The sequence below is a fragment of the Pholcus phalangioides genome, unplaced genomic scaffold, assembly GCF_987345545.1.
Source record: "Pholcus phalangioides strain wild (caught in Gottingen) unplaced genomic scaffold, Ppha-v1.0 ptg000042l_1, whole genome shotgun sequence".
Lineage (NCBI taxonomy): Eukaryota > Metazoa > Arthropoda > Arachnida > Araneae > Pholcidae > Pholcus > Pholcus phalangioides.
Genome location: NW_028301628.1, coordinates 2,079,822 through 2,093,991, shown reverse-complemented (window position 1 = coordinate 2,093,991; position 14,170 = coordinate 2,079,822). Strand labels below are relative to the sequence as shown.

General features: G+C 36.0%; 1 protein-coding gene across 1 annotated transcript; it reads left to right on the top strand.

The window, feature by feature from the left end:
• Window positions 1-846: 846 nt before the first annotated feature.
• Window positions 847-13,943, top strand: Pi3K68D (phosphatidylinositol-4-phosphate 3-kinase catalytic subunit Pi3K68D). Its single transcript, XM_089255320.1, has 3 exons — window positions 847-1,049; window positions 5,936-6,260; window positions 8,946-13,943. The coding sequence occupies exons 2-3, from the start codon at window positions 6,089-6,091 to the stop codon at window positions 13,838-13,840; spliced, it is 5,067 nt and encodes a 1,688-aa protein (XP_089111446.1). The 5' UTR covers window positions 847-1,049; window positions 5,936-6,088; the 3' UTR covers window positions 13,841-13,943.
• Window positions 13,944-14,170: the final 227 nt, after the last annotated feature.

Sequence of the window (14,170 nt, the reverse complement as noted above, 5' to 3'; positions counted from 1 at the left end):
TGAAGAGAATATAGGCAAAACGCGCGGCGCACGACGTATTAGACTCCTCCAGAAGCAGTCGGCCAATCACGTCCGACGTAAAGCGCTGTCGTGAGGCGTATTGCGCTCTGTAGGAAAACAGTCATCCTGCTTTTCTTATTGGTGAGTGGACGGCGTGTCGCGCTGGGTGAATCACGTTGCGCGAGGCACAGGAAACCTGCTCCTAGGAAAACCCGGCTTTAGGGTTATGAGCATTCAGCTTATATTACTCGATGGCTAATATAAGCTCGACACTGAGCTATAAGTAAAGTTTACTTATAGCTCAGTGAAGCACGATGGTTATGAGATTTGAATACTTCGAACGGAAGACACTCGCTAATGCCCTTCTGAGAACGATTCTCTCTGTTGACAAAGAAAAAGCGGTACTATACTGCAAACAGGAATAGTTAGATGATATATTTAGATAATATTATACATTAGATTAATTATATATTCGATTTATATAATAGTTAGATGATATATTTACCCGAACAGAACTGTTATTTCTATTTTATCTTTTTTTTATTTGGCTCTGCATCTTCTTGATTGCATTATTTCTTATTCCCTATAAATCCTGAATCAATTTTCATCGTTTCAACCATTGAGAAGAAATATAAGGTTATATTTCTCCTTTGAGGTTTCAACCCACTGAGCTAACTTTACCACTGAGCTATAAGTAAAGTTTACTTATAGCTCAGTGTTTCAACCCCACAGTGCCGTATTTTTTCTCCATTCCCTAGAAAATATGGTCAGTTAATTTTCAATGGTTCCAAATCCACTTAGCGCCATCTCCAGGAAATTGCATTTAAAAAAATCATAAGAACTGTCATCATTAAAAATGTGATGAGTGAGTGCACTTGCGCGGAACAGCTGAGTTGTTATTGTGTGTTGTGAGTTTTTTTTTATATTTATTTTTGTTTTTCCTTGTGTTTTTCACAAGAAGTAATTTTTTTTAAATGTTAAAACAGTGTTTATAACGTATTTGTAGAAAAATTTACAACGAAATGTCATCAAATTATCATCGTATATTGGTATGAAGTGTTTTGATAATTGATAAAATCGGATAATTCGTTGATAATTTAATAACAATAAGAAAAAGGGGGAGGAAAAAAATATGTATGTGTGACTGAAAGGGAAGTTGTTAGTTTAACTCGTGGTGACATCACGGCGGAGATAATTACACGCTAATTTGATTCCCGCTGTCATCCTATAAATGTTTTTTTTTTTTCCAACTAATATTTGGGTGTTGTGTAATGGGCGTTGTAAAAAAAAAAGTGAGTGGTTTGATTGACGTTTACGTTGGTGCAGCTGGGATGCATCATCGACTTGAATTTCATGTGTATACGTTTTTATTTTGTTATTTGAAGAGGGTTGCTAATGTAGTTTTTTCTACTAGGCTAATCAAATGTGTTATAATACCCCTTTTTATTGTAGTGTATAGTGTGTCGAAGAAAGCTATTGAACACATTGAGTGAGATGAGTTTTTTTCTCAGCCAAATACATCAGGTAAAGATATTTTCCTCCTGGATATTATGTCGAGGTGAACTCTGAAAGAAAAGTCATCAGATTTCCAACAAGAAATGGACCCAGGTAATCTTGGGCCCCTCCAATGATAATTTGCTGAAGTTGCTGTGCCTCTACTTCAGCGCCTAGGAAATAATGTAACCAGGGTGATGTCATACAGTGGTGTGTACGATGGCCGGCTGGAGTTGGTTTTCTGTTGTTCCGAACTTTGAAGCGTGAATGCGAGCCGATTTTCTTGTTGAGAAGTCTCGGCACTGACAGCAACGTGTGTACATTGGTAAAATCTTCAATCATTGCACTTCATTCATAGTTAAAAAAATAGATGGCAGCACTATAAAAAGGATTACGCAGAAACAAACTTCACAATTGATTTACAATAGCCATTGCAGGTCCGATCGGCATTGATGAGTTGTCAGCAGTGATGGATGTGTAGGCTCCTGATAGTATGATTAGTTCATCGGATGTTGATGAAGCAAGGGTGTTCAAGAACAACAGATTAGTCCAATGTAGCAGGTCGACTTCTTGATGCTAAGAATGGCATTTATACTCCGGTAACTGGACGAAGATGAAGGGGGGAAAAAAGGTTTTTTCATTCACCTTATCAATCATGAACCTTTTAAACTTGTAGCAACAGCCATTACAGACAATAAGGGCTAGCAGAATATGGAGGAGAAAAATTTACCCCAACAGGCCACGAAGTGAATGATAATCCAAAAAAAGAATATCCAAACAAAACAATGTTCACAAATTGCAATTATCATCCAAGAAACAGTGAGAGAGAGAGATGAAGCTCACAAATGAAAGATTTAGAAATCACAAGAAACGTAACATTCTAAAGAAGCCCTAGCATAAATGTAAGAAAATGCTGATTTCAAAAGCAAAAAAAATTCAGTGTGTTAACACTTAGCACATGTTACGCAAGAAAAGAAAAAAAAAACCGAAAAAAAGCAAAAAACGAACAATCAAAATACTCGTCAACCATTCGGGTGGAAATGCTCGAGTGATATGCAAATTAAAAAAAGGTATAAGAATTCTGACTACTTTATTAGTGTATACTAATATGTCAGAGTTCACCTGTAGTCAGAGTTCGGCGTGGGCCTGCGGCCTTCCAAGGGGGTCTCTCAGACCTAAAAATATCGACTGTTTTCACCACCCCCAGTATTAGTATTATTTCACTAAGAAGGTTCAAAGCCCTAGCAGACAAGGAGTCAGTATAATCCAGTTGGAGCAGATGAGCACAGTGAAAATAAATATTTTTGAGGTGCAACATTTGACCACTTTCTGAAGGGCCTCAAAAGTTTATACCACCTGTGGCGGTACTTATGGTAGAGCGCACTTGTCCTGAGTGTAAGACGACCTAGGTTCGTTCCCTGCTAGAAAGACCAGGTGACTTCTTTGTAAGTTCACCTGGGCATAATTATGACAATAATAATAAATAATTATGCTGATTATATTCAGCATATTATATTCAAAGAGGAGCTTTGGAAAGAAAGTTTGTTATCTCAGAGCCAGGAATCAAACTCTTGTTCTCTTGTGATAAGGAAGGCGAGTTTCTAATTGCTAGCATACATAGGCCTATTCATTCGTTAAATCTTGATTCTTGTTAATGCAACCTTTTAATTGCATTAAGGGTTTTTGAATACGTTGCTCCAAGTGACCAGGCAAAAAGACACATTGACAATGAACAAACAATTTATTATGTTTTTTTAACACTCAAAGAATACAGAACAGAAAAGTTGATAATCTTTTTCACGAGTCTGGGAATTTGAAAGTGCTAAGGCAAGTCCATAAGCAACCAGTTCTTTTGACAAGTGGCGACAAGTTCATAGGACCCAGTCGGCAGCGATTAGGGGTTGACAATGAGTCTGTAGGACCCAATCAGCAGTGATGAGGGGTTGGTAACGAGTCTGCAGGATCCGGTCGGCAATGCCAACATCAGAAGGTTCGATCGCTTTGATGATGGGTTGACAGCGAGTCTGTAGGATCCGATCAGTAGCGATGAGGGGTTGGCAACGTCAATTTCATAAGGTCTGGTCAGCGTTGATGAGATCGTAGAGTCCAGTCAGCGGCAATAGATATGTAGGCTCCCGATTGTATGATTATTTCATCTGATGTTGACGAAGCAAGGGTGTTCAAGAATGGCAGATTAGTTCAATGTAGCAGGTCGATGATGAGTCTATCTGACAACTCAGAGAAGAAAAGTTTGATCAGTGTATTTTCCAGCAACTTTAAACCAAAGTTGATTGACAAAGGAAGCTATTCTTATGTAATCACTGTCATTGTAAGAAGATACAGAACTGTTGTTTTCTTCAATGTACATACACTTGAATTCTGTATCACTCATATTTCTTTAAAAGTTGTGCAATTCAGCCATGTTAGTTTAATGTTCTTGCTTTCAAACTTTAATATTGTGGGTTACAAACTTTAGTATTCCAGTCTTGATGGAAAAAGAGACAGTGACAGAGAATATTCTTATTGAAAATAATAAGAATTATTCTCAAGAGTTATGTATAGAGATTATATAATATATAATGCATGTTATTACATATATTCTTGAGAATACTCTCTGGAAGGACTTCTATAACTGGAGAATATTTTTATCAAGGAGAATATTTGAAAATATTCTGAAGGACAGTTGTTAATAACTTGATAATTATTTTTGATAATATTTCCCAGTTATTTATAGAAGTAGTTTTACCAGAGAATATTATCAAGGATATTATATATAACATAATTATATATATATATATTATAAATAACAGGAGAATATATTCTCATCAAGAGCTTCTGAATATTCTGAAGTTATTTATAATAGAAATTCCTCGAAATATTTTTGAGAATATTCTCCTAAAGATTATTCTCGAAAATTTTACATCTCTAGTTGGACAGAAGCTTTATTACCCCCTTTAGGTTTGTGGTCAGTGTGAAGGAACAGCAACACCTAGAAGGGAGAAGTGAGCTTGGAAAATGAAGATAAGATTGGATTGGATTTTGGATTTATTGGTGCAAGGACCAATTTGGTCAAACTGTGCCAAAACAAATGACTATATAAAAATAAGAAAAAATTGTCCTTTTGTCATGTCAAGATGAAAATTAGACTAATCAGAGTTTTAAAAATGGTTAATTTTCTTTAGCTTCTAATAGACTTCATATATTTGAGTGTGAGGATCTGAAGATTCCTTTAATGGAATTTTTCCTCTCCCCATGTGTTTACATGTTCTTTATTTTTTGGTAAAATTTGTCCAAAAGCAAAGTAATTACTGTTGAAGTTATTAGAAAAAGGTGAAACAATTATTTTATCTCGTAAGAACTTGACCTCCAAAATTAAATTTTTTCAAAACCTCTCCAGTACAACAAAGACAGGGTGAGGGAAGCCATCTGTAGACAAATCCATTGTAGGATGGATTTACCAATCAACCCCCCTGAGTTTTTTGGCTTAAAATTTGGAAAAAGTTTTCTCTCATCAAAGATACTTTTTATTTTAAGATATATATAAAAAATATTTTTTTTATTCATCATAGAAACCATTGAATTCCTCATCACTTTCATATGATACATCACAATTAGCTACATCAACTTGTTCATTATATCATTAGTCACTCTCATCATAAATTGCAAAGAATTGAGTAATTTGTTAGTATCTGTGACACTAGTATCTTAGTATCTAGTATCTTAAAACACTATCCGTGTATAAGAAACCCTCCTTTTATATATATATATATTTTTTTTTTGGATCCAATTTTTGCCAAAAAGGGTTTCTTTCTTATATATGTTAAAATATAGCAAGTGTGATTATATTCTTTTCCTTCTGCTGTCTGAAAACAGATATGGGTTTGAGCTCCCTAAGTCCCAGTTGGCTATATGTTTAGCTTAAGTGAAGTAATTAATTGGCTCTTTTGGTGTTCCTTGATTTTTAGTTTGCTACCAGACAACAATGTGATGATTGTATTAAAATACATCTCATCTATGATCCCAGTTTGAATTGCCAATAAAGCTTGCAATTGAAAAATTGTGTATCTAAAAATTTACTTGAGCAATAAATTAAAAAAAAAATTTAGTCTGAAGCCCTTGATTTCATAATCTCTTTGGTGGGGGGTGACTTCCATCCCTATGAAAACTAGCCTTTTGCAATGCCCCACCTCCTCAATTAATAGAGGTGTGAATAATTTGTAGGGGAAATTCCAAACCAGAAAAAAGGTCTTCCCTTTATAGAAGTAGCTTTCATTGTATTTGCAAAGTTTAATTTTTCCTTAGAAACTAAAATTTTTTGTGCATTGGGCAATTTTTCTGATAGATTTATGTTTGTATCTAGTTTTTTTCTCAAGTTTTTAGTTATTATGTTTTCGGGAAATTTATTCAAATAATAAATTTTCCCCTTTGTATTTATTTGTAGATATAGATGCTGGAGCTGTAGAGGTACCATTTTAAGTTAGCACCATTTTTTTTGATAAACAGAAGAGGAGAGAAAAAAAAAAAAGAGAAGAAAGTCAGTGACATGTGTCAAATGTTTTCAAGCCTGTATGAATGAATCACATGAAAGTAGGACATGGCAGCCCCACCCCTTCCTCCAAAGAGCAACACCATTTCATGGATGAGAGAAAATAATGCAGTGTCTGTCAGTCATGAGGGACGCACTACATTCCTTTCAAGTCAATCACCAGCCGTGCCACAAAGAATCACATCCGATCACTTCACATCTTCTGTGCCTAAAATATCAGGTAGTAAAAAAAAAGAACTATTGTATGTTTATATTATTTTACTTTTGAAGTATTTTTAACTTCAAATGATGTTATTTGAATTGTTATATGTAGTTTTAACACATTTTTTGCCATTGGGAATCAAGACACCAAATAGTTTCTGTAAATTTATTAAAATTTATACTGTTGACCACCTTTGTAAACAAGCTGAATCATTTTTTCAGGGAACCAAAAATATCCTATGTGATAATATGAGACAAAACTTTTTTCTTGACCAGCAGCCTATCTTGTATGTTGACCACCCACATACTTAATCTTAACATACAGCACAATACAAAATCCTCTTTATAAGTTTTTCTCTATCGTAATCCTCTCGGTAACTTGAGAGAAAATCAGTGTAATTGTTCTTGTAAAATAAGGGACTGGAATTGAAAAAGCTTTCTAAGCTTTGTATTTTCTGCAGTTCAGATTTACTGTAGCATGCAAGCAGCCATATATTGTAGAAAAAATTTGTACTCACCTGTGAATATTGAAAAATACTTCACTTAAATTATATATGATGCACACACCAAACACAGCAATAAATGATAAATTTTGACGTAGACCAATATTTCTCACCAGTGTATGCCCCCCCCCCCCCCTTGCGATCCTGGAATTTTCCGACTGGCCCACTTGTGAAAATCAAATGGATGGGGAGTCTTGAAAAGTGGCTAAAAAGCCCACAAAGAGATGTGAAAAAAATTCAGATGTCAAGAAATAAAGCCTTAAAGCAGGGCTTGAAAAATTCAAAAGAAATATGCCAGCGAAATTTACCAGGGGCCAAGAATATTTTTTTCCTGTAAAAAATTGCATAAATAATTTTCATCTTTTTTTGGGCCTTGGGGACTTTCTTCAATATTGGTGGGAATTCTTACATAAATTCTGAAAATTTTCTGCCATCTCCAGACTCCAATTTATTCATCACAGAAAATTCTAGGTGCCAACACAGATTTTTTAGTTGCCATGGGGACCCGGCACCTGGGATTTTGTCAAGTCCTGCTCTTAAAGAGATATATGGTAGGGAAATTGTAACTACTTCCACATTCCAGCAGTAACACCCATTAAACCAGGGCCATTGCTACATATGGGTTCATCCATTCATGACCCTGGGGGCCTACATGACAAGAGCTGGTACCATGCTTTTACCAGAAACTATGTGTAAGCTGTTACTCTCAGCTTATTATGGAGCCAGAAAATATCACTTTGCCCAAGGAGTCTGTTATGTTGAGATCTCCCTGCATAGAAGAACCCCAACAAAAGGGAAGTTCATTGAACTCCAGCCTAGGGGTTGGAAGATCAACCTTACTTAGAGAAATTTCATTTATTCTAAAAACTTTTCTCACTATAAATTTACTCAAATACTCAATAAGTGGAAAGAGTCTCCTGGATTAAGGGTAGAGGCCCTGAATAGGATGGGGCAATGAGAAGAAAATATGGTCCAAAGGGAGCTATTGACAAAAAAGATTTAGAAAAACTGATGTAAACCAAGGCTTGAAAAATCCTAGACACCAGGTCGCCATATTGATTAAAAATTGGAATTGACACCTTATATTTGAAAAATAAAATGACTGAATTAGATTCTTTCTGAAACAAATTTCAGAAATTATATTTGTATGTCACCTAACATGAAATGGTTGCCAAGTCCCAGAAAAGTTCCAAGAAGGAACTTAATTTTGGACCATTCTTGAAATAAAATGTTAGGTTCCTAATAAATTTGGCTGACTGACATAAATTATATTTTGATTTATAACAACCCCCCCCCCCCTTGAAAAAAATTATGTATGAGGATGGGAATACGAGGTGTTTAAATAGCTAAGAATGAATAATAGTATTTAAAAAAATACCAGATTTTTTTTAAATACTATTATTAGTGGTCAACTTAATACAGGGTTTTACTAAATACCCAAATTCATTGTACCATATGTTTAAAAAAAATTCAATGAGATGTTAATTCAAGAAGTCTGTATGATTCGTCAAGGGAATAGTTCATTATGAAGATATCCATGCCCAAACCAGAACTTGAATCCAGATAATCATATCTGGAAAATATCATTTGTATAAATATCATGATAGCTAACCATTTGTTTGACTGCCACATTTATTTCCCTTGGTAAACTCAATGAAGATATAATTTTATGTATTTTCTAACATTATTTAAAAATGAATGTAGCTGAACAACTTGATTCCCTAATAATGCATGAGTACAAAATCCACAGCATGTGCCCCACCCTGCGTATGTCCATGAATCTTTTATTTATGTAAGACATCTGGCAATCCCCTCTACTGATATTTTCTATGTACATCTGGTTACCTTTGGATATTCCTGATTTATGTTACAATAGCTTTTGGTTATTAGGTATGGTTAATATATAGCTATGGTTCTAGTAATCACTAAGTGTAACATTATATAGCCTTATGAATTGTTCTGTTCTTCTGAAACATGAGAAAATGGTTGTTGGAGGTGCTTCCATGTAATTAAGCTTTAGTCTGAATCAAAAAAAGAAAATATCTGTACATACAGTAGTGCTTGATATATTTGTTTTCAATATTCACTTATTCAAACTCAAGCTGCTGCTATTTCACATTCTTGCTTATTTAATTAGCAGAGATTTTGTTTCCACTATAATTTTAAATATTTTTTTAAACTGTGTTTTGATTTAATTTCAGATGTTACTGCAGTTCCACCTGTACCACCACGTCCAGGGATCAGTAGCTGGTCAGGTACTGACGTTGATGTTTTGTCTCTTGTTCCACCGCCACCAAGTGGTGCAACTTTTGTCAACAATTCCTCGTCATTGAAATTTCCTCTACAACCCAGGACTATGAATGGTACTTTCTCCTCCAGTACAATGATGAGCATGACCTCTGTATCTTCAAGCCATCACACAATATCAACTCTGCCACCTAGATTTACAAACATGCAACCACCGATTGGTCAAATATTTTCGCAACAATATACATCTACTGCTCCCGCTAATTCTGGAATATTTTTCACAAATGCAATTTACAATACATCATTCAATCCTCAGATGGCAAATGTTTATGGTATTCATCACAGTAGGTCTGCACCGAATCTCACTGCATGCAAGCCAAATGATCCGTCAGCTATGCCTAGAGGTTCCATCCCTAATGGGAACCTGTGCAATGGTGAACAAGTTGTCAAGAATAATGTGCAATGTCAGCGTTTCCAGAATAGAAACAGTCAAGCTAATCTTGAAAATGTGCTAAACTTCATGAAGAAAAAGAGAGATGGCAACCTCATAGACCTATATTGCAATGAAAGTGAAATGCAAAATTCTAAACTTATCAGTTCCAAGAAAACAGACATTGATGACATACTCAAGTTGTTTGATCCGTTGGTTGAATCCAGTGAAGAAATTGTATATGATCAGCCAGTTAAAACCATTCAACATGCAGCCTCTGTTGTTTCACCATCAGCAGAGAGTACTGAAAAGTTAGTGGTGTGTTCGGCTGGAAGCAATTCCGTTCAGAAAATGCTGGATGCTGGTGATGTTACGGAAAAATCCAAAGATAGTACCATATATGCATCAATAAACTTTGAATCAACTGCCTTGAATAACGTTCTCAATGTAAAACAAAGTGGTTTGAAATTTAAGAACGAGCTTTACATTTTTGTTGAGAAACTGAAAAAATTACGATCAGAATATTCTTATGACGACCATCCCACAAATTCTGGAGTAGTAATTAGCCCAACTCTGGATTGCCATCAAGAGGATGCTCTTAGCATACAGCTTGTGATACATTCAGTTTTTTCTGAACGTCCAGTCTCTTTCACGTGTGACGTCAACACAAGCATCGAACACATTATTAGTCATGCAGTTTGTACAGTTTTTGACGATACATCTGCTCTGTCTATGGATGATTTTATATTGAAAGTGTACGGTATTTCAGAGTATTTTTCTGTTCATTCATGCTTAGCAGATTATGAATATGTGCACCAGTGCCACAAGTTCGACCGACCTGTCTGTTTAACGCTAATTGATACCAAAGATTTGGACAGGCCTTTTGTGAGATCGAAATCTGATGATTTGAGTGTTCATGATTTGAAAGTCAGTGATATTGCACCCAAACGAGGTAGCACAATTATCTCTTACGAAACTTTGAGTATTCTGATAGAAACACTCCAGAAAGAAACAGAAAAACTAAAGATGAGTGCTTCGAAATGCAACACATCTGATTCCCTGTGTCCACAGGGTGTTGTTCAAGCCGTGAAAGCAATATGCACATATCTGTCACATATCGAAACAATGGAGGTGACAGATGCAGTGAGTAACCTTATTCATGTCAGTTTATTGTTTGGAAAAAATGATAGTTCAAAATTTGACATTTTACCAGAGCTAGGTATTCTTGAAGATGATAATCTATCACAAGATGAGTTGAAGCTGGAGGGTCTGGTCCAACTTTTAGATTTGAGCTTGCTACAAGTGCATCAAGCAATCGAAAAGATTCTCATGATGTACGCACGAGCTTTCAGTGTTGATTTTGAAGTTTCCGGTGCCAAAAAATATGAAGAATCAAAACCAGTGACAGATTTCCTGGATACTGTTTTGGTGTATTTGGGCATTCTCCATGGCCTGTCTCCAACATTGATATCTCAGTTTGAAAACTTCACTATGAAATGTGAACTGTGTTATGGCGAGGAGCTGATTGGCTCTGTAGTTTCAAAAACTGTATTTGCATCAAAAAGTTTTTTCCCTCGGCTTGTATTTGATGAATGGCTTCAATTCGAAAGTATATCCATGTGTACTTTGCCTCGGGAAGCTGTTTTTTACTTCACTTTACTTGGCGATAATTCTCTGCAGTCTGAAGCAAAAGCTGCTGATGATATGCTTTCAAAAACTGTGTTAGGTTGGTCTAGCATCAGTTTATTTTCATGTACAGAAGAACTAGTCCAAGGAAGCTTGCTCTTAGGGATTTGGCCATCTGATCTGCCAAGGTATGCTGGAAGTGGAGCATCAAACTTGATGAGTAGCAATTCATTGTTGCAGGTGGTTTTCCCCGAATTTGATTGTAATGTAAAATTTCCTGCAGCCATAGATTCAAAATATTCTCCATTCAATAAGCGAGCTTTTGATAGCTTAGATTCCAATTTGCAAAGAACGCTCATGGAAATAGTTCAGAGAGATGCCGTTACTCCATTGAAACAGGAAGAGAAAGAACTTCTTTGGGATAAAAAGAACTACTTGTACAAATATCCATTGGCTCTGCCTAAAGTGCTTCTGTCTGCCTATGGTTGGGACTGGGCATGTTTATCCGATATCTACTCCTTACTAGAAGCTTGGCAACCTCTTTCACCATATGATTCCCTGAGCCTGCTGTTACCATGCTTTCCTGATAAGAAAATACGGGAAACAGCTGTTCATTGGATGAAGAACTTAGTGAGTGATGAGCTGTGTGATTACTTGCCTCAGATGATACAAGTTTTGCGGTACGAAATGTGGGATGATTCTTGCACTGCATGGTTTCTGTTGGAAAGATCATTAACCAGCGTGAGAGTTGCACATTGTATGTATTGGCTTCTGAAGCAGAACATCGATGATCCAGTAGCTGGAAAACGGATGAAGCTAATGATGAATGCTTTATTAGCTGTGGTAGGCTCAGGTATGCGAGAAAATTTAGAGAATCAAGAAGCACTTTTGTTCAATCTTTCTGACATTGCGGAGAAGATCAAGACAACGAAAGAGTCTTTGCGTTTGAGCGTTTTAACTCATGAGCTTGAAATCACACATCATAATCTCTCATCAACTCCTACTTGTCTTCCTTTGAGTCCTGCCCTCGAAGTTTGTGGAGTTGATGTGAAGTCTTGCTCTTATTTCACATCCAACACTCTTCCCCTCAAAATTCTGTTCCATAGCTCTGAAAAGGGGACCAAGCTCATTGAAGCTATATATAAAGTTGGCGATGACTTACGTCAGGATATGATAACATTACAAATGATACGCATAATGGATAAATTATGGCTGAAAGAAGGATTGGACTTGAAAATGGTCACATTCATGTGTGTTGCCACAGAGCACAGGAAAGGAATGGTTGAACTAGTGCCTGAAGCAGAAACATTATGCAGAATTCAGAAAGAATTAGGACTTACCGGTTCGTTCAAAGACCGTTCCATAGCAGAATGGCTACAGAAATACAATACTTCTGAACTTGAATATCAGCAAGCTGTGGATAACTTCACTTTATCCTGTGCTGGTTATTGTGTCGCCACTTACATCTTGGGTATATGCGATCGCCATAATGATAACATAATGATAAAAACATCTGGCCACATATTTCACATTGATTTTGGAAAATATCTTGGTGATGCTCAGATGTTTGGTAGTTTCAAGCGAGACAGAGCACCCTTTGTTTTGACATCTGATATGGCATATGTAATAAATGGTGGAGAGAAGCCTTCTAAGAAGTTCCAGTATTTCATTGATCTGTGCTGCCAGGCATTCAACATAATACGAAAGAACAGCAATATTTTTTTCAACTTATTTATGCTAATGGTACAATCAGGTGTGCCCGGGTTATCCCCTAATGCAGTACAGTATATCAAAAATTCTCTGCTGCCTGAGTTGTCTGAAGCTGAAGCTACCGGTCAGTTCACTCGTATGATTCAGGAAAGTTTAAAGTCTTGGTTCACTCAATTCAATTTCTTTATCCATAATTTGGCTCAACTGAAATTCACAGGCGATCATAATGATGACCTTCTTCTTTCCTTCATTCCAAAGACTTTCACTAAAGAATCTGATGGTAAAATAACTTCAGCATCTGTCATTGGCTGTAAGAAGATGTATGATCCAGAGAAATATTATTTGTATGTGATAAAAATTGAAAGACAGAACCTCCCGGTATCTTCATGCATTTTTCGCACATACAGAGAGTTCATAGAATTCCACCAAAAATTATGCATAATGTTTCCGTTGGCTAAGTTTCATTCACTTCCTGGTAACCCTCTGGTAGGTAGAAAGAATATCAGAGAGGTTGCAGATCGCCGTAAGGAAGAACTTGACATTTTTCTTCATTCTTTATTGTGCATGGCTGATGAAATAGCACACTGTGATCTTGTTTATACATTTTTCCATCCTCTTTTACGTGACCAAGAGGGTATAGAAGATGCCAAAGAAGCCAAAGAAGCTCTTATGCGAGCGAGACGGGGAAGTTCTATAGGTGAAATTCACGGACAGATAAAATTATCAGTTTTGTACAAAAATAAGAGTTTGTTCATTATGATAATGCATGCCAAAAACTTGAGCTCTTCGAAAGGCACAGCACCAGATCCGTACGTGAAGACTTATCTTCTTCCTGACCCCAATAAGTTGACAAAGAGAAAAACGAAAACAATTTTCAAGAATTGCCACCCGACTTTCATGGAGATGTTGGTTTATTGCTTGCCTCTCGAAGTCATCAAATACAGGTCTCTTCATGTTTCTGTGTGGGACTATGACAGAGTTCAAGAAAACGAGTTCTTGGGCGCTGTGCTCATACCCCTCTCTGATAGCGATTTATGTAAGGAAAAAATACAGTGGTATCAACTGGGTGGTTTCAACCCTTGAAATGCATGCCCATAGGCTAAATAAATAAATATATGTATACATTATATAAATATTTTACACAGCAATAGTTTGTTATTGTTATTAGCTTAGAGTTACGAAAAAAAAAAAAAAATGCAAACTGTATTGTTATGTATATACTCCATATAAATGGTTTTTTTTAATGAAATTTTCTTTGAAAAAATGCTTTTAATGTTATTTACATGCTTTTATCCCTGAAAAGTTTATAATTATTGGTGAATTGTGCCTGTTATTTAAAGCCCAGTGTTGTGTATGTATAATTTGTGAGCTAAATACAGCATGTGTGTAACAGAAAAATAGCGAAGGAGATGA

Coding starts and splice junctions, on each gene's coding strand:
- Pi3K68D (XM_089255320.1), top strand. CDS start 6,089: ATGGCAGCCCCACCCCTTCCTCCAAAGAGCAACACCATTTCATGGATG. Junction 6,261..8,945: donor TTCTGTGCCTAAAATATCAG/GTAGTAAAAAAA, acceptor ATTTAATTTCAG/ATGTTACTGCAGTTCCACCT.